Source organism: Lagopus muta, chromosome 1 (genome assembly GCF_023343835.1).
Source record: "Lagopus muta isolate bLagMut1 chromosome 1, bLagMut1 primary, whole genome shotgun sequence".
NCBI classification, from domain to species: Eukaryota; Metazoa; Chordata; class Aves; order Galliformes; family Phasianidae; genus Lagopus; species Lagopus muta.
The window spans coordinates 12,835,078-12,856,883 of record NC_064433.1 but is presented as its reverse complement, the minus strand read 5'-3'; the positions used below and the strand labels follow the sequence as shown (position 1 = coordinate 12,856,883).

Here is a 21,806-nt window from a genome sequence, read left to right as displayed (position 1 = left end):
ATCATGCTTATAAACAGCTGTAAGCCTAATAATGGAAGTATAAGTATTATGGCAATGTTGCCGAAAAATCAAACGCTTATGAAGCGTTTAATGCTTGGGGTGAGCACAGGACACTGCTCATACCACAGGTCTGACCTGGGTTCATTTTCAAATATGGACATATATTTTAATCCTAATTTTCTTTAAGATGACTTGATATTCATGTGTAACCATCTTTCAGCATCTAAACAATTTATCTCTTCCTGTCAACATGTTTAAAACCTTTTTTACTTCTCCAATCTTTATCTATTTTTGAATCCCATTCTTGAAATTGCTCTTGAAATCTGTTTCTGTTCATGGCTCCTTTTTCCACATTATTGCTTTAAAATGCTAAGTGGAGTTGAATTTGCAAAATGTATTTTATCAACAACTGTGACAGCTACTGGTTTTCTTCCTTGACCTCCGTCTCTGCTCCTTACTGCCTGTAGCTGCCTGCTGCTGCTGGGAGAGGTTGTTTAATACCAACTGTCTGCGTCTGTTGGTGAGAATTTACCACTGGTAAAATCCTGCGAAGATATTTAGTGTGAGGGATGTTACAGAGAAAAATAGCTACTAAAGACTCCCTGCCTGCTCAGAAAAAAAGTAGTTTTCTTTTCTACGGTATCTGAACTTACCAGTCCTTTACAAGACTCTTCAAAAGGTTTTTGGAAGATCAAATGTTGTCGTTTTGTTTTTTGTTTTCTAAAACATTACCTGAACAACTCTCAACATATTCTCTTTTATTTTTTTCTGAACATCTTTTGTGATAAATGATAACATTTAATTTCTTGGCAATATGAGCTACTGAACATTGATAAAGGGTTTCATTTTGAAATTAGAACTTGCACAACATAACATAATTAATTGAATGTAAGCTAATATAATAGGTACTCATAACTCAAGTCAGAAAGCACTTTATTACTTGGCATGATAAAAGCGATACGTAATATTGAATCAATCCTGACAGAATGAACATAAACTGGGACAATTGCAATTTTAAAAGAGCTGATATAAATGCAACCTCCTTGGTTTTGCTTAAAGGCTATAATTGCCTTTTAGAAATATTCCAAGGAGAGAAAAATTGTATTTTCTGCAAATATAATGTACAGATAATGGGAAATTTTCAAACAGTTTTGAAAATTGCTATTTCAGATTATTGTGATGGTTTGAGAATGTCTCACCAAATCTGTTCACAGATCATTAACAGCTGTGATTAATTACTTAAATTTTCATTCATCCTCCTAAAGAACTTGTAGCTTTATTATCAGCTAATCTTTAGTGCATTTCAGTAAAGATCCCATTTGTTAACACTTGTAAGAAAATTTCCTCTGCATTCAGTGTGAGTGTAGGAAAAAAAAAGACATCAAAAAGTCATGCCAAAACAAGCCATTTCATGGACCCTTCTCTTCTCATTGTGGAGGAAGGAAAACAAAGATCTCTCTGATGTTCTTTGTCATTTAGTGAAAAGCTGCTTGGATAGTACAGTCATGCCTCATGCTCACCTACACCCACTGGAACCCAGGACCAGGTCTCCATCTATTATAAATTCACAAATACCTTAACTTGGTTCAGCAGTGGACAAAACTGAATCTCTTTTGCTCTTGTGCACCATTTCCTGGAGGCAGAGATGCTATTCATACAAGCACTGGTGGGCTGTATAGTAAACCATGCTATTAGTAAATGAGTCCAGGTCAAAACTAACTTACAAAGGAAGAAGACCATTAGCCTGACTGAAATCAGCTTCTCAAGCTAATTTACCTCTTACCATCTAAATGCTGATGTTAATAATGGAAGAGAATGGTGAAAGCTGTCCCATCACCCAGGAATTTGTTAATCATATAGATGTGAATATACATACAAATTCTGATTATACATTGGCAAAGATATGGATATTTTTCTGAAAGTCACCAAAGACAGAAGGACAGAAACAGGGAGCTGAGAGATAGCATTAGTTCTGCATCACTGGAGTCCTAAGTAACAGTCAGAAAACATCTGCATTTTGGATTAGCTTTTGTTCATTGTCATGCAGCTATGTGCAGGGAAATAAGGGAGTTCAGACATGAGAGATTTCTCTCCAATTTTAATATATATCTACACAGTAGATAATTAAAGTGAACAGGAATTCCTGATAATGGAAGAATCTGTGCTTTTGCCATGTGACTTGGGGAAATTATACAGAAAATGTGCTCTTTGCCATTCAGAAATGCTGACAATATTGCCTTTGTAATAATGCCATAGTAGGATCTTCCAAGTAATTGGCTCTACTCTTTAATTGAGTGCTGCTTTTTTTTAAGAAAATGACAGTTTGTCTGTGAGCTCCATTTTTTATCTATATTTTGCAGTTCAACAATTTTATTATGATTGTTGCTGATCTTATCTTCTATTCAGTTTCCTCTCCATCACTCAGAGTATTCAAGTCCTTCAGGTAATCTACTTGTAGCCACCTTCATGCAGGTCCCCAGCTCGGCACTGGCGGCCAAAGCAAAGAGCTCTGCTAGCCCCAGACCTTGCTTCAGGGGTTGAGTTTGCTCTGAAGTTTGGCTTCTCTTTAGCCATATCCACATTATGATGATCTGAATGAGTGAGGATCACAGATTTCCTAATGGAAGAGTCCATCGCTACTCTAAGGGGAAATAACATGAAATTTTGGTCCGTGGGTTCTGACATGCAAGGACAACTCCAAGGTCTTCAGATCCAAGCTTCAGGCACCACTGGCAATAAATATCAGGTGAATTTACTTAGGGCATTTGCTGTCACTGTTCTTCTAATTAAATGACATTTTTAAGATTGCATAAACTTACTGTCTGATCAGTTTGCGTCTTTTTTTCCTTTTTTCTTTTGTTTCTTGCTGATGTAGTCTTTTATTTTGTACATTTTTCCTTTTTTCACTCTAGCCTACAACATCTGCTTGTAGTGATAAATCATATCTCTGCTGGGTCTTTTGCAAATGGGAATGAACCAAACTTTGAGTCTTTTCCTTTTTGGGACGATGATCCAGTAGCTCTTTCTCTTTGCTAAATAGTTGCTATGATTTTTCATCTTCTCAACAAAATAACTAGATCAGGCAGTGTCTTTATAGTAGTGCTTCTGGCTTGCTTCTTACATAGCAGTAGTGTTAAGGTTAACTTTCAAAATGTATTTAAAATAATTCTGAAATAATACAGGTGGTTCTATCTTCTTCACAATACTGTATTGCTTTTTATCTCATAAAACTGTCCTAATTTGAACTACTGAAATATGAGGGTATTGAAAATGGAGAAAGAAAAGCAACACAGGTGGGCAGTGTCCTGAATACAGAGTGACCTACTTGAAGTTTTTTGCCTGTCTGTTTGGTCTTGCTTGGATGGGTAGATGCTGCTACAGAACTTCATGGTATATATTATGCTGTATCACCAAGTTCTTGTTTGCTTTACTGATGAAGACTAAGATTATATTGTTTCCTGTAAATATTTCATTTTATTATTTTATATTCATTTAGTGTTGTTTTCATTATTTATTTATGATCATTTCTCTTTCTTGTTCTGTGCTGAGAGAATAAAAAGAGTTACATATGCACATGTTTATCCAAGCTGGCCATCGATGACGGGGTTGCTTCATTTTTTAGATCTCCTAACACTGATCCAGTGCCAGTGTTTCACATCATTGGGCAGACAGCAATACAGTAAAAAAAAAAAAAGGAAAACGGCTATGACATGTGATGAGATATCAATAATCAAAATGACATAACAGCAGTGTCCACAATCACTCAACCTGAAAGGATAGGAAATTAATAGTTTTATTCACTGGAGATCTATGTATCCAGAGACCGTCCATGCTTTCAAAGAAAAACAACTGATGAATGTACTATTTTGCTGACCTAACATGATCTCTCTGCTGTTTGCTTTTCTTCCTGTAGACTACCAATGGCCTTAACACAACTACTGCATCCGTCCTTCAGTTTTCCCTTGGTAAGTTTAGCTCAGTCTTTCATCTGAGGAAGCGTAAAAAGTCATTGTTGCAATGGAAAGTGACCCTCAGTTTCATCTTCACTGTTTTGTTTGGTGTGGCACTTGACATGAGAGATTAGAATCATCTTGTAAAAACTATATCACATTTATTCATCTCTTGATAATCCACGAAACTCCCAATATAAACTTTGGAAAGGAGCAGTTCCAGTGGATATTCCAATGATGGGAGGTATAGTCATGGAGTAATCTTTGTCACATCTATTTTATAACCCAATGGCAAATGTTATAGTCACTTCTTCTTTCTCTAATGTGTGATTGCTGTTTCTAAAACAGAACTAGCAAAACTGGATTTTTCTTCTTTAATATTTTAAACCCTTGATGTCTTCCAGGTTATGGTTGGATAAAGCTCTTTATAACACATCTACACAAACAGAATAGGTAGCAGGACAGAACAAAACTAGATGCTGTCTGATTCTGATTATTTACAGGGGGTGGCACGCTTTACCACCTAGAATGCCTGCTGTAAGTTATCGCAATGTGTGGTTTGGGCTTTTTGCAGAAGCTGTGGCTTGGGATGAGGGCAAATTTGGAAAACACTTAATTCCTTAATTTAAATCTCAGTGTTCAAAGTATGAAGGAAAAATGTTTTTATGACTCAAATAGTTCAATAAAAAAAGCAAGCAAGAAATATAGCTGCTTCCTCTGTGGACTCCTGGATATATATTTCCAAATTATATACCTCTTTTTAAAAAATTTTAAATCACTAGAAGTATCTCAGCAAAAGGTGTGATTAAAGTCTAGAAATCTCAGTTGGAAATAAGAGCTATCAGGCAGCTTGGCAGGCTGCTTCTTTTTTTTGGTGGATGTGAAATCAATATCCTAGAAGGCTCAGAAATACATCAGTTACATTTGTTTCTACCTGAAGTCATTCATTTGACTATTTGAGGGCAACATTACTTGTCACTGTGCAGTTCACAGCAGTGTTATTTGTGCTAACGATTGGTATATGTGCTTTTATAGAGAATTACCATTTTTAAAAAGCTAGCAAAATGTGCCCATTCCTAAGCTGAATTACTGCACAAAAATCCAACACCTCTAGCAAAAAAACAGCCTGGAGCTGCTCTGTAGCTTCATGCAACCAGTAGGACAGCAGTTCACTTGCTTTGTTAGGACATGCCATTTACCCACAGAATCATTCCTGGGGTTTTTAAAGCCACACATTTCTGTCTCATTCTCCCACCTGTGTCTGTACCATTCATAGTCAGTGAATGTTTGCTGTTCCAGCTTGGCAGCTGGGTCCTGATACAGGTGGCATACAGAAGATTGCATTTCCCACACCCAGAATTTCACTAGTAGCCTTTGGTCCTATCGTCTGGGAAGGTCAAATAAGAAAAAGGTTAAAGAATGGCCAAGTAGGAAATATCATATATGGTAAGAATATCCTGAACTGTACCAGTAGAAACCAGTAAAATCCCCCATGTAATAGAGCAGGAGAGGGGTGATATGTATCTGAGTAAATAAAATTTCAGCCTAAGTTCAAAATGTATCACATTACCTGCATGCCTATGTAGGGCTTGAAATATAGCACAGATTGGTTTTGTAACTGATAAAAACCAGCGTGAGCCGGGAGACTTCTGCTGTGCTCAGCAGTACTTGGCTTTACAATCATAAAAGTGAACGAGCCATTTGCCAGTTTCCATCTTATTCCCAAATGTCCAGATTAATCATAACCCTATTTAGAGATTCATCCAAGAGAATTACCTTTTCTTAAAGAAGGTTCAACACTTTCTATCTGCCACTGAATACCTCAAGCTGAAATCCTTTGGGATTGCCTTTATATTAGATTTCTCACTTAGCTGTGGCCACATGAAAGTGCATATCCTTTGATTTCTGTCATCACTAATTATCAAATGGAATTCTGTATTTGCAGCTATATAAGCAGGTGAAGATTGGAAAATGAAGCAAAAAAATTGGCTTTGATTACATCACGAATCCCTGTATGGTCAGAATGGATAAGATACTAGTGAATTTTTCATTAGTTGATATTCTGTGTAGTTTTCTTAATGTGCTATGCATCTGGTAGTCTTGCACTCTGAAGGGCAATAAAGTTCAAAAGGAGCACTGAGGATGAAGCCTTAATTATCATGGAAAGGTAGTTAGTAAGCCCTGTTCAGCACACAGGACAGCATTAATGCACAGTAGCTTTTCTGAGCAAGAGCAATGTCTCTGCCATGCTGCACTCAGAGTCACTCCAGTGGCATTGTCTCATGGTCCAGGGCTGGGGCAATGCTTACATTCATGAGCTGGAGGCCCAAGTGTGCAGAAGATTTCAATTCCTTCAGATATCGTTAATCATCCATGACTACATATCTCCAAGATAAAGCACAGGTATGTGAAAGACAAAATCTGGCTGTTTCCTCAGTACTCAATAGGATTGTTGATTGAGATATTTAAAGCAATATCTTTGGACTCCCATGGGCCACGGATGGGCCAGCTATGTTCAACAACTTGGGATTGCAGGATATTACACTGATGTTAGCCTCAGTTGTTAGCTGGAATATTCCCTTTTACTCACTCCAAAGCTTAGGTTTTTCCCTTAGCTAAGCCCCTAGATTGCTCCAGGGATGAGCATAAGCTGTCATTCATGTAGGCCCATGTGGTTGAAGGTGACTAGACAGTAATGAAAGATTAATAACTGAGGTAGAGGTGGGAAGAGTTACACATGGAATTCTGTGAAGGGAAAAGGCTTTAAGGGAGCAATGCCAAGGTGTCAGGTGTGCAAGTGGCACTGTTCCTTGGGCATCTTCTTCAAGCATATGCTCCCACGTCTGTGATGCATGTGGGCAGTGCAAACTCTGCGTGGGCATTCAGCATTGTCAGACTATTTGCAGTCCTCCTTCTTCCGCAGTGCATGTGTCAAACACCAAGCTGAAACTAATGAGCACCAACACTTAGCATGTCCTCCCATGCAGGTGCTCCTTGTAGCCATGTGTGTCTCAACGTGAAAACTGTTTGTGGAGAATGTTCAATTTGCTTGAAAAAAATTTGTTCCATAGCTGCTTCTTCACGCTCTAGTGTCGATGGGTCATTTTTGACTACTGAAAAAATATTGGAAAATAGGAATAACTTGATAAGGAAAGCACTCTTTCTTCAGATTTGTTCATGAAAACTCTTAAACACTCCTCTACAAGCAGGCTGAATTTGACAGTGCCTTTGACTAAATAAATGCAAACTGTGAGGAAGGATCATATCTTAAAATTCTTTTCAACTTTTATGGTATTATCCAAAGATCCTCAGTCATTACTAAAGCATGTTATTAACTGTTCCCCCTCTATTTTCTAGCAATATATACAAATTGTTAATCTCTTTTAATATCTTAATAGTTCTCTGTAGAAACAGGAAGTTCCATTGGAACAGGCTGCCCAGAGAGGTTGTGGGGTCTCCTTCTCTGGGGGTATTCAAAATCCTCCTGGACACTTTCTTCTACAATCTATTATAGGGAATCTGCTTTAGCAGGGGTTGGTCTAGATGCTCTCCAGAGGTCTCTTCCAACCAAACCCAACAATTCTGTGATACACGCTATTTTTTATTATTTACTAAATGAAAATAAAATGTTACACTTTCTGCTTTTACATGCATAAATATTTCATTGACAAACTCATCATTTAATCACATTTCTCCAACATTTCTCATTTAATCGTTTAACATTTAATCATTTCTCCAAACATGCTCAAAAGTGAAAGGTATTTCACTCTTTCAATTTTATTTCCTGGCAGAGCAGTCACCACTGTCTTCCTTTAAAAGTCCCGAGCTTTACAAATCCATCAGACTATGAACACTACTTAACTGAAGAGTAATTGTGTGTTGAGCCTGTGTTGACTTTTATATTTATAGCATCATTTCTTTTTAAGAGGAAAGGTCCCTGTGTAATGCACATATCAAGAACTTCTATGTGGTCTAGGATATTTACAGTCTATTATATAATGCTTGCTCATTTCACAGTCTTTCACAAATGCAATAGAGAAAACAATTTAAAATATGCTATTGACTGCTTTTGATTAGTGTATGAGTAAGGGTCATTGATTTGGGTGCAGATCTTTGACATAACGGTTCCAAAAGGGTTTTCATGTCATGCCCTGCCTTGCCTCAGACAGCAGGTTAGTGAATCATTAACACAGCAGCATCTATTACTGTTTTTGAACCACCAGAGTTGATTTACTCTGTAAATCTATATACCAAGGATCTCGCTGATGTTTGCTGAAGACAAAACACAGATTGTTTTCAACACCTTCACTGAAATAATGCATTTTTCTTCAGGCTCAAGTTTCTTCATTTTTGAAGTGGCAGTTTGTTACCAGTCTGAATCCTAGAGAATTAAACTACAAGTAATTGATTCTGTAGATAAGGGAAATACTTCTTTTTTGCTCTGATACATATTCAAACTGCAATAGTAATAGTAATCATAGCAGTAGTTTTTAAAACAGAATTGATGACTGTGCCTTTTAGATTAGTAATGACTGCCACGCTTTTATACTTCAGCAAAAAGAAGATTATAATGGATACAAATTACTTTACAAGAATAGCCTATAGACATAAGTAGTGCAACTGACTCATTGACCCCCAGGTATGTCCATGGAGAAAATAGTTTTGCTATGTGCTTACCTGGAGTAGTGTCTGCAGGGCTTTGCAGGACATCTGCAGGAAGGCAATTCCTTCTCCTTCCCTCCAGAATCATAGAATTATAGACTTGCTCAGGTTGGAAAAGACCTTAAAGATCTTCAAGTCCCACCTAAACCTGACCATGCTCCCCTAACAACCCACCACTGTACCATGCCCCTGAACACCACATCCATATGGTTTTTAAACACATCCAGGAATGGTGACTCAACCACCTCCCTAGGGAGCCTGTTCCAGTGCTCAATAACCCTTTCTGTAAAGAAGTTCTTCCTGAGACCCAACCTAAATTTCCCCTGGTGCAACTTGAGGCCATTTCCCCTCGTCCTGTCATCAGTCACCAATGAGAAGAGACCAACCCTGCTCTTGCTGTAAGCACTTTTCAGGTATTGGAAGAGAGCAATAAGGTCTCCCCTCAGCCTTCTCTTCCTCAGACTAAACAGCCCCACTTCCTTCAGTCTCTTCGTGTAGGGCACATTCTCCAAGCCCTTCACAAGCCTTGTTGCCATTCTGTGGACCTGCTCCAGCACCTCAGTTTCCTTTCTGTATTGAGGCGCCCAGAACTGAACACAGAACTCGAGGTGGGGCCTCACCAGTGCTGAAACATCCCTATACTGCTTGGCTTAGTAGCGTGTACAATGATGAACTCATTTGACTCCATGCAACAATCCAAAGACTTGTCATTGATATTTTTATTATGTTTTAGTTCATTTCTAGTGGCAGCTGTTTCAGTGACAGTACTGCTTTTATATCATCTATTTATCTTCTGCTTGGATTCAGACGACCTAATAGAAATTCACACATCCAAACATGTTTTGTTGAATATGCCACAGCTTTGGCTGGGAGAAACAATTGCTGACTACTTTGTCTTAATTTTCACGTTTTGCTTAGTTTACAATCAGTAAAAACTATCCAGTGACTGACAAATGCTGTAGTAGCCATTTTATGAGGTAGCACTGTACCTCAGCTGAACCAGACATACATAGGAATTTCTTTTCAGAATTGCTATGAAAATTCACTCGTGTGTCTCTAGAGAAATACTAAAGTGAAAAATAAGCCCCTTCTGAAGACTACGTGGAGGGGTATTTGATCTTTAAAATCTCTCACTGCTTCACTGAACACACGATTTGTGGGGCCACATGTTTTGGACATGTTGAGCCTCAACCTTCATTTTAGTCACCTGTATGGATGACTTCCCTCAGCACCCAGTTTCTCCTTCTCTGACACCTTCCAGATTTGTGTGCTTAGTGCATTTGTAAGGCCATGTTGACTGTGGTACAAACAGCGAAGGAGAATTCCTGAGGCACACAATGGAGGAAGGGAGATGGTGGCCACAGGACAGAGAGATTGTCTTTGTTGAGCAAAGGGCACTCCTGGGCTAGTATGTACTTTTTGAAGGATTTCATACCAGGTAACTGACTAATAAAAATGTGTAAAAACTCTGCCTGAGCTCAGCTTAAATAGTGCATAAAAACAGCTTTTAATCTGGGTAATTTGAAATACCAATTCTGTAAGAAATCAAAATTATAAAATGAAGATCAGTTGTTGCTACATTCAGATCCATTCCTTTCTGAACAGTAATAACATATTACATCTCAACACCTAGGTTGTTTTATCCTTATTTATTTCATAGCCATTTGGAAAAAGCTTGGAAATTTGATATAATTAAATGCAAAAATCAATGTAATTTGCCACAGTCTTTCTTCTGTTTGCTTCATTTCCTATCTTCCACTTGATAAAAGAACATTAAGATTTTTTATTTGCTTCTCGATTTGTCATTTTCTGTTACCTGACATGAAACCCAGTAGCTTTCACCTTCTGGCAGAGAAGTCCTTTGTGTAGATACACTGGTTATAAATTACCTCTAATGTGAAAGTGGAAGAGAGATAAGTAACATCATCTAGCACACTTCACATAGCATGGGAGGAGATGTGAGGTGGTGTTTATTGATTTTGCTGAGTTACACAAGAAAGGCTGCCTTAATAATGCCTAGGTCAAAAAAAGGGCTTAAAGTTAATGCCATATTGGAAAGACATTTTAATGGCTTCGTGGTGAAATGATTTGTATTGTTTTGGCCACTTCAAGGTTACAATGAAATATTGTTTTTATTACTTCTGTACCACGGTTTCTCTGCCACTGCTATGAATTAAACTTTGAGCACTACAGATTTATTGTGCAGTGAAAAGCAGCACAAATAAGGGAGCTGGGTCCTCGGCTCTGACCCAGGGCAAGCGCCAGAGCCAGCCCCACATGGTCAAATGTGGGCCATTACTGAATTGGTTGCTGAAAATAATAAATGCCGGATTACAGGCTGACTTTCATCTTAATCCTGCTCGTAGCATTGTATTAGTATAACAGTGTTGTATGATTAAAATTGTCCATTTTTGAATTAAGTCCAAAAGAAAGCATCTGCATTTCCTAGGGGGGAGGGGAATGGAAGCCCCCTGCTCAGCAAAATGCCCCTGGGTCTTTTTTGGTGGCAAAGGGAGCAGGGGCATCACTGAAAGCAAAAGTGAATAAAAATGTAGAAAACCCATCAGGCACTGCAGAAAAAAGAAAAAAAAAGCTTTCACCCAACCGGTTATAACCCTCCTACATATGAAGTTAACAACGGGCAATCTGTTTTCCAGGCTTTCAGAAATGAACAACACCTTAACTACAGACTTGGCTTCAGAAAGAAATATTTCCCAAATTTTCCTGGTGAAAGGGAATTTCATTAATGCAGGAAAGAAAAATATTTTCAAGTCTTTATATTCAAGTTGCCACTTTTCACACAGCAGTTCTGGGACCACTGTGTGTGTTTGGTACAGCCCTTCTGAACTACTGTGGGATCTCAACAGAATGCTATATACCCTCCTATGGTATTTTCAGATCCTCGTGGTGTTAAAGTTACAATAACTGACCTTTGCTCAGACTGTTCATCAGAGTTAAGCAATGTCTCTTCTTATCAACACATATTAATTTACCAGTTAATAACTACTTTAAGATTGAAATGGTATAATTTAAATTTTGCCCTCCTTCATTGAAAGGTCACCCTTTTAAGGGGCCTCTCCATAATCTGACATTAAGCATTTAATGGCACTAATATTGAAAAATGCTATAAGGGAATATGAGTAAAAAATGCTTACTTACCATAGTGGTTACTACTTGGTCAGACACAAGGACCATGGTAAGAGTCTTTCACGGATTTAACAACATTATTGTTTCAGTAGCTGTAATTAATGGGTGTCCATTACATCCAAATCTTAACAGGTTTACTCACTTTGCCTTCAGCAAGGAAATCTAAACAATATTAGTGCATTTAAGAACGTGGTTAAATTTAGAAGCATCATTTAATTATTTGTTTGACAACAGACACATTACCCAAGCATATACCTGCTGGCTGTATCTCAGAAAGTTATACTAGATTGTAGAACATCAGAATAAACTGGAAATTGGTAGAAAGGAAATACAGCTTTCTGCTTAGCTTATTTTTCTTGTAATGTTCTCATCACAAAAAGCAATATGAACTGTGGTCTATCTTGTTCATTAGAGGAGAACAAACTTTTGTGAGCACAGGAAGCACATCGTATCTCTGAACATAAATAGACCAAGAGGAAATTGAGGCGGAGAAGTATTTCCTCAGACTTTTCATTCTTAATAGCTGGATTATTTCACGAAAAGTACATTCACTGTTATTGATAACCCTGGCAGAACGTGGGAGGAAAGAGGCAGTGGGAGGTTCCCTGCACTGAGCAAGGCCGCCTTTTCAGTGGGTGCAGCTTGATAATGGCCCCATCCAGTGGGGCTTTGACCTTTATTTAATCTTTAGGAGTTCAGTTCCAAAGTCCTTCTGATTAATGCATTTACTAATTGAGAATGTATTTACTAATTTTAAACATATTTATTCATTTCTCTTCCAATCTACTAATTGTTCTTTCAGTCTTATATGATTTTATGATGGAGGCTAAAAGCACGTTCATTTAATTTAGACAATAGCCCAAAGCTGTCAGTGAAATAAAGTTAGCTGTTCTCTGAATTCTGCTGAAAAGAACAGTTGAGACATTGCATCTCAAGATGCATAATTTTCACAGAAGTTAGAGTAGCTCTGATTTTTACCAAGGGCAAACACCAATAACGTCATTGTTTCCTCTGTTCAGTTGTTTATTCTGGATTGTCTGCCAAAACACAGAGAGCCAAAATCTTCTTGTAAGAGAGAAACAAGTAGTCAGCAATAACAGTATTTAGTTATTTTAAAGTAAGAAGTAGACTAAAATTAAAACATATAACCCAGTTGTTTTTGCAATTTTTAATTTTAAGATTTTTTTACCATTAAAAGATTTATTTGTAAACTTGATTCTATAATCAAAGACACTAAAGATCAGAAATGTACCATAATTAAAAATTGCACTTGAAACTAAGTTCAAAATTGTGGTTTCAAGGAAAAATAAAAATATTCTTGTGACCTCCTCTTGAGAAAGTTTTCAGAGGTGCTGTGACATGAACAGTGAGTTGCACGCTTTTGTATCAGAGTTTCCAGTATAATCAGGACAAAATATTCATTTTTTTAACATGGTTGAAATCATCTGGCTTTTGATCAGAGGCCAACATACACATATACCTTAAAAAAAAAAGCCACCACAGTTTCCATTGAGTGCTCATTGTACCAGACTGTATGGTTCATTAATTTGGAAAAAGACTATTAGCAAGCCAGCCAAATTTGACCACTGTATTATCCTGTTCTGTCTGGCTTAATTCAAGCGATATCAGCAAATCATAATCCTTAGCAAACACTAATCATTATTCAACACATTAACAAAATGAATAAAAGCAATCTTCTGGTTTTAGATAAACAGGATTCTTTTGAGCTCCCATTCAGACTACAGTTAGGACATAATCAAACCCTTCTACAAATTTTCATGTGAGTTTTTCTTGCACAATTGCACATTAGACTCATTCTTCTTAAAGCCAGCATTAGATATCTCATCTGCTTATCCACTGAAGCACTTGCAGGAACTATCAAGAGGTTGTCAAGAGGCAGAGGACGTCACAGTCTATAAAGAGGCAAAATATTGCTTCCCTTGCAGATGGCACCCAGTTTTATCTCAGCAAAACACCAGCTTCTAAACAGTGTTGTTAACAAATCTTAGAGACCAACAGCCACATGACTCGGATTTATGCAGATCTGACACAGTCAAAGGCAAATCTGTAGTGAGTCTTGAATTAATTTTGCCTGCCATTGTCAGCCTGGATACAAATATGCTAGTACCTGGTTGCAAATACCTGTCATGAAGTGCCTTCATAACGTTCCTCCTTAAATATTCTTAGTACTTTACCTCCATGATATTTTAAAAAATAAGGTGCATAAAATATTAACTAGTAATGGCATTGAAAGCATTGAAAATGAACTTAATGAGAGTTCCAGGAAAAGAAGCCGTCTCCACCTCAGGTGGGCGTGCTATAAGTGGTCAGTGCTAGTCAAGTCCTAGCTGCAAGTCAAGTCAAGGCTACATGTTATGAATCCTCCAGAACATGTAGGAAAGCAATTGGGAAGCACAGTTTTGGTTTAGGTAGAACTAATGAAGCAGCAGGCAGGAGCTGCTCAGCTTTATTACACTATGCCAGTCAAAATCATCTCCTATCAGCATTGGTGTCTAGATTCAACTTTAAGTAAATTTTATTTTATTACCCTTGGGGCAAAAGCATATAAAGTGTAGGCAAAATAAATTAATGTTTCAGATAATGCAATGTATGGAAATAGTTGGGGCTTATAACAGAAGCTGTTTTACTGCTTATAGTTTCCACTAAGTCAAAAATTGTCAGAGTTTAAAGTATATCATCCAAAATGATATCCACGAAGGTTGTTTCTACCTCAGCATTTTTCAAAAAGTTTTAAAAATCTGCAAATTTCAGCTAGAAGCCTATGAAAAGGAGTAAAATCATTGCAAAAAGAAGAAAATACTTAGTTCCTCACACACAATCCTATAAATATGGAAATTAAAAATAATCTGCACATGCATATACCTTAATATTGAAAGTATGACTGTAAGTCTTAGACAGATTTAGCTAACTAGCTGACTAGATAAATCTAACTGGATTTAGTTTGATTTAGGCAATAAACACAACAGAGCATTGGATTTACTGTGATCTACTTGCTTTAAGAAAGGAGCAGCATCTTGCTTTCATGCAGTAGTTTACTAATATAAGCTTCTTTATGGTAATCATTCTGCATGTTTTCTTACCTGTTTTCATGATTAATTCAAAACCTGAGCATTCTTAGTTTAAAATGACTATAGTCTAGGCTCATTCATAAGGTCTGAAGTCATTTTGTACAACTTTTTATTTGGAAGATGAGAGGTTGTGAAGATTTACAGTGTTACATACTGCAAGGGTGGCTGTGCTCAGAGCTGGGGCAGCATCTGTTAGCATCTCTAGAAGTGGGGTAAATTATGCCTCCCCTTTCCTGGGCAAATTGGACTTCACTTTCTGCTATGTAACTACTTGCATTTTAATCACCTGTTTGCTCATGATTGCTTTGTTGGTCAAGAGAGAAGCAAACATTCAAACTGCAGATTTAAAAAATATATATTTTTAATATTTCTATTTTAGAATTACTCATATAACAGTGAAATGGAGCAATAGGGATAACATTAATAATAATTTTGAAAGTAATATTGAGAATAATGACATACTGAAAATTACATGAAATGACATTGTTTTTCAATGACATCTCAATAAATCCGGTTCTGGAGAACAGTTGTATTTCATCTTTCTCCCTTTCCTTGGGGAGAAGCTGTTAATGCAAGCTGAATTAATACTGGTTTTGTAAAAGAAACAAGCACTAGATGCTTGTGGTTCCTATCTATTTTAAAAAGACTGTTTTAAGGACAAAGAATAAAGCCTAAATGTAGCTGACAATTTTTCAGATGTGTTCATTTCTGTTTTTCTATTGTCAAAATTTTACAGAATTAGACGCTTAAATAATAAATATTTTACGTTCTTTCTTATGATTTTGAGGAAAGAATATACATTAAAAAAAATTGCTGAAAGCATGTATTTCATCATGGTAGTAACTACTACCTACAATGACCTTACATTGATCACATTCCAAACTAATTTACTTTTAGTACAACCAGACTGATTATTGAAATAGCAATAGAATCCTGCTCTGGTCATTCCTCTTTGCCTTCTGTGTCTGCTCCTCACTTCACAGTAACATGCGGGAAACACCACATCTGCCTTGCAGCTTTTCAATGGTGTTTTTTTCTTAAAAGCAAGAAGTCTTCTTTTCACAGTCTGACAGTGTCCAAATTTAAGATATAACATTCTTCGTAATGTCATACGGATGGTATTATCAGCAAATATGTCCATCTCCATTTTTTGGCAGGACATTTTGATTTGGCTTTCTTGAAGAGTGCTGTACCAAGAGCTGGTTGTAACAATAACAGATATGGCATATTATTAAGTCTATATTGCTAGTTATTTTTCCTGTTTATGTTCCTGTCATTTTTCTATGAGAGAAAAGTCAGTATGTTGCAGCTTTGCCTCACAGCCTCCTGCCAGCCAAAGTGGTTAAACCAGCTGAAGTTCATTGGTTTTGATGAGTGTGATGAGAGCCTGGAACTCCTAAAAGCCACAGAAGTAGAAACTGACAGCAGATGCCACTCAGTGGAGTAGACCATCTCAGCAGATGGGCAAAAATGAAATGTAAAGGCTTTTCCTGACATCATTTTGTTTTAATATGATAGAAATAAAGTGCCTTGTCAGTAAATTATACCCAAAGAGTTGCTTTATAGTCATTTTGGGGATATGTTTGGTAATTCAGAGTCCTGCTGCCTTTGCAGGATTAATTATTCTGTGCCTTGTTACAGCAGAATACGTATCAGAGCAGCTGAATGTGCCCCACACAGCTGTAGTGAGTGGATCGGAAGTATCTGCTGCTACGTTTGCAATATAACAGTGGTAAAAGATACAAGGTTAACTGCGTCGGTCATTTCCAGAGTGCTAGTTGATGTATTAGCCAAAATTATGGAGATGAGATGTAATCCCATCTTTGGGTTATTTTTCCCTCTGTATGGGATGTGTGCCACAGAGTGGAAAACCAGATGTGCCGCATTGCGAGCTGAGAGCTGTGATGGGAGCTGCCTCGGGGTGCTGGGGCTGCAAGCAGTGTGTGACATTCCCACTCAAATGTGCAGACTGTTCCCTCATGCAGGTGGTTGGCATCTTTTTAATCGGGCCATTTCTTTTATTACAGCAGTAATGTACCCCAAGTCACAAAATTTTATCTCCAGCATTTTCCTCATTTGTGTATTTAAACACATATATATGTGTTCTTTATTTATGTGCATTTATATTTTATATAATTTATATTATTTAATATAGTACCTTTTCTATAATATATATTTGTATTTATGTGCATGCATATGCATGATTTTCATTGTGACCAAATATACCTACAGCACACACAAGCATAACACACCACATGTACCACTCATAATTCATACCCCTACTGTGAGCAAAGCTGTGTTACACACCCAGCAGCAAAACGATGTGATCAGAGGTGCTGTTTAATTGAGAGCAGCTTCTTTTAATGTGGAAGGTAGCTGCTATCTGCTGCCTGGCCACCTTTGAGTTTCATATTTCAACTTGTCTCTGAAGTAGACATGTTGATCTCTGAAGCACAGCTTAGGATTTATCTGTTTCATTGGGTGTTGAATTTCCTGAGAGAGAATTACTTCATATTTGAGGGGAAAAAATAGTATTTTTAGTGTATTTAATTATCACCCAGGTTGTTTATCAGTTTGGTAGGTTGCATTGTTCAATCCCAGATTTTATTATCTTGACTGTCCCCTTTATTAATTGTTAAGTTTATCATTCATGACAGCACCCAGAGGCACCCTTTTATAAATCAAAAGTAAATATATTACCCTACCTTGCAGGGGTGCCATAGGGCTTAATTAGTTCATTTTTGTAAAGTGTTCTGAGATTCCCAGATCAGCATCAAATGTTTATCATTAATTATAGGCTCTAGTGAGTCAATGGGATGATATCTTAATTTAATTCTCTTTGGGCATCCTTAAAATAACTAATTTTGTAATATCTTTGTTCTTTCAAATTCCTGGAGAACATTTGCCTGTGGCTCAAGTAATTCTGATCTTCCTATCATTTACTATATTTTTATTTCTATTTGTTTTCCTATGTACCAGTACAAAAATCAGTCTTTTACTATTTTCCCTATAAATACTGCTATGTGGATTAAATTCTAACAACAAGGATTTGCTTTAATATTATATGGCGGTGGGTTGTTTTTTGTTGTTGTTGTTGTTGTTTTGTTTGTTTGTTTGTTTGTTTGTTTAGTTGGTTGGTTGGTTTGGTTTTGTTTTTTTTCCTGCAGTGGGGGAGTGTTAAGCAATTTATTTTGCTTCCCTTGGGAAATCTGCAAAGATTACACAGCACGGCTGTGATTTATCATTCCCACTTTATTTCTGACTCATAAAGCATGCATTATTTTGTGTTTACCTGAAGCAACAGATTCCAGGGAATTACATCATCAACCAAAGCACTTTAAAATGCAGAGAACTGATGTTGTGAAAAATGCATAGACAGTAGTGATTGTAATTGAGGGTCATTTATGGTTTAAATGTATCATAACTCTTATGATTTCATCACCTTTCCTAGGATCAGGTTCGTGCCGCTTTAGTTACTCAGATCCCAGCATCACAGTGTCCTACAGCAAGAACAGCTCTGCAGATTGGACTCAGCTGGAGAAAATTAGGTTTGTTACAGCTTTTTAATCACCTTCATGCTTTCTGGATGAGCAGGTGTTGATTAAGCTTCAATCTTTTATAACTTTTTTGATTGCTAACTTTTAAGTTCTCACTTGTTTAGGCATATTAAAAGCTGAGGGATGAAATTATGGCCACTAATACTAATTGCAGAACTGCCACTGCTTTTGGCAAATCACAGTTCCATCTACCTCCTGTGTGGGAGGTCAGGAAGATAATGACTTCAGAGTTAAAATGCAGCTCCAGTAACCAAAAGACTCAGTCTGTGCTGTAGGCTTGTGTTTCTGGCTCTCACTAATGGCCACGCCAAAACTTGCTGAAGTGAGGAGGTGAATGCTGGGGTGGGTAACACAATGTTTTATGTCAAGAGCGGATTGACTGTTAAATCATCAGACTGTTTTTACATCAAAGGTTAGTGAATGCAGTGACATCCTTAAGAACAAACCATGAGATGATTAAAGCAAAAAATAAAGTTATTTTCATAGCCACAGACACATCAATCTGCATTATGCACCAAACACTGGGATACAGGTGTTGTGCTCTCCTTGTGATTACTTCATTCCAAACTAACACCTCAATGGCTTTTGCATTTCAGCATCATTTTTAATCTCAGCAGTAACAATAATGTGTATTGTTGCAAGTTTCTACTTTGGTAGGATAAAATGATCCATAAAAATATCATATATTTTGATGTGAACGTTTGGCTCCTAACAAGATATGTTGAATTATGCCTTGTTTTTTAATAAACTGATTTACATGAAAGCACCAAGGATTACAAATGAAAATCTTATAATCTTTTCTTATGGGGCTCTTCAGCCTGGAGAAAAGACTCTAGGGAGAAAGACCTGAGAGCTGTCTTTCCACATCTAATGGAAGGTATGAGAAAGAAGGGGACAGACTCTTTAGCAGGGTCTGTGATAAGACAAGGGAAAATGGTTTCAAACTAAAAAAGAAGAGATTTCAACTGGGTATAAGGAAGAAGTTTTTTACCATAAGAGTAGTAAAGTATTGAACAGGTAGCCCTGTGGTGGATGCCCTCTCCCTGGAGACATTCGAGGTCAGGTTAGAGGGGATTCTGAGCACCCTGATCTAGTTGTAGATCCCCTGATCATTGCAGGGGAATTGAAGTAGATGGCCTTTAAGTGTCTCTTCCAATTCAAATGATTCCACCACTCTATTGTAATGGACCAAACACAAGCCTTTGAAACCCCAAATTTGTGAAGTTAATGCCTGTGTTGTTTGAATGCTGTTGCTTTAACTCTGACAGCTGGAGCTGGCAGCTGAAAATAGGTCAATAGAGCAATGTCGTGCAAAGCAGAGAGGAGGATGAATTATGAAAGGATGCTCATCTCTCCTGTGGTTCCTATGAGTTATAGTGGTTATGTGAATGTGCTTCAGCAGCTTTCTATCCACTGCAGGCAGCTCCAGGGAGCAGAGAAATGGGGCAGGGTGGAACAGAGATGCTGATGGTCAGTGCGCTGTGCAGGGACAGTGCCATGGTGCTGTGCTGAGTGTGCCATGTTGGTGTGGTTTCAGCACAGGCAGGGAAGGATGTCTCTTGGGCAAGGTGGGTGCAGGGAGTGAATGGTCCCAAAGGCTTGGGGAGATGTGGCACATGAACTGTGACTTCCTTATCATTTCCTTTTTGCCATACCTGCAAAATACCAGACACTAGCCAGTCACCTTGGAAGTGTGACCAGCATCGGGAATGAATTCTGCCATGCTGCTTCTGCTCTCCCAACATCTCATTGATCTGTTCCTCACAGCCCCAGCCTGCAAGGTCTCTGCAGAATCACAGAATCACAGAATCACAAGGTTGGAAACGACCTGCAAGATCATCCAGTCCAACCACCAAGTGCAGTGGAGCTGCCTTTGTTTGATCTGTACATACACTACTGAGGACAGTGGGACTCTGCCTCAGGGCAGATATTTTCTAATCTCTTTATAAGATTTACCATCATATGAGTGATATAAGCATAGCTGTATCACACTTAGTAAATGTGTTAAATGAGTGAAAAGCATTCCTGGTTATGGCTTATGTTTGGTCTAATTCCATATCACTGTTTTTCAGTGCTCCTTCCAATGTCAGCACGATCATACACATCTTGTACCTTCCTGAGGATGCTAAAGGGGAGAATGTCCATTTCCAGTGGAAACAGGACTATCTTCATGCTGGAGAAGTGTATGAAGCCTGTTGGGCATTGGACAACATCCTGATCATCAATGCTGCTCACAGAAAAGTTGTGTTAGAAGATAATCTTGATCCTGTGGATACTGGCAACTGGCTTTTCTTTCCTGGAGCCACAGTGAAGGTTAGTTTGAAATAAATAAATAAATATTTGTAATGGTTTAATTTCATTATTATTATTTATGTGTATTATTATTTATTCCAACTCGGCATATTATATGATTATGATCTAAAACTTAAGGACAGTCAGGCCCCTCCATCTGTTTGCAGAACTGGGTTGTTACTCTGTTTTTACCTATTTCCTGTCCCACTGGGGCTTCCTAAAACAATGCAACTTTTCTGCCATTACCAAAAGCAGGTGACAGTTTGTAACTACTGCCATGTCAAAGATCATGCAACAGAAAATGGGAAATGGCTTCCTTTTAGGAAAACAGAACAATATTTTTGAAACAAATTCAAGTCAGGTATTTTGAAATCTACCTGGTAATTTATCTGTGTTGTTCAGTACCACTACTTGATGTTATTCAGCACTCTTTGTCACAAGCCATCATAAAAAGCTCTGCTTTCCTCTTTTTCTGTGAATATCACCTCTGCTGCAGCACACATTCAGGTAGTGAGAGCTTCTTAAAAGTCTCTGTTGCGTTGAGACCCTGATCTGATAAATGGGATTTAGCAAGGTCACACTACCTTTGGAAAAGCCCTAAGGAGACTTGCAAGATCTCTGTGCATACAGTTGCTCCAAATGTGGAGTTCTTCTATATCCTAAAAGCAGTTGTATCCTTGCTTTTTATGTTTCCAAGCAAACAGAAATTGAACAGTTGATGACGTTCAGTTTTCATCCTATTTTTCATTCACAAAAAAGGGCAGCTTTGTTGTCAGAGTTCATTTATGAAGCTGATAGTTGTTTTGGCAGTCACACAGGAAACAGGTGTCATGTTCTCAGGGCAGAATAATTTTGACTGTGGCTTCAGCCTTTTCCCACAGAATCTGGCCTAAGGTTAATCTTCTTAGAAATAATCTCACTAGTTTACTCATAGTACCAGCGTATCAATTTTTTAAAGACCATTTGAACTACAATGACAACTTTTTTTCATGAGATTTTAGATCAAATAATGTACTGATTATTTAATGATTTTCTATGATCTTTTCATGTTTGTTCTGATGTCCATCTTACCTATGGATTTCAAAATCCAGTCCACAAGTGAGAAGGTA

The 21,806-nt window shown here is 37.6% G+C and overlaps 1 protein-coding gene across 2 annotated transcripts in view; it reads left to right on the top strand.

The window, feature by feature from the left end:
- RELN (reelin) overlaps window positions 1–21,806 on the top strand; it is a 268,188-nt gene that overhangs the window by 127,432 nt on the left and 118,950 nt on the right. For both annotated transcript variants that reach the window (XM_048942412.1, XM_048942422.1), the window contains exons 8-10: window positions 3,914–3,965; window positions 18,300–18,396; window positions 20,478–20,718. In XM_048942412.1, coding sequence (XP_048798369.1) covers window positions 3,914–3,965; window positions 18,300–18,396; window positions 20,478–20,718 — 390 coding nt within the window. The remainder of the gene's footprint in view (window positions 1–3,913; window positions 3,966–18,299; window positions 18,397–20,477; window positions 20,719–21,806) is intronic.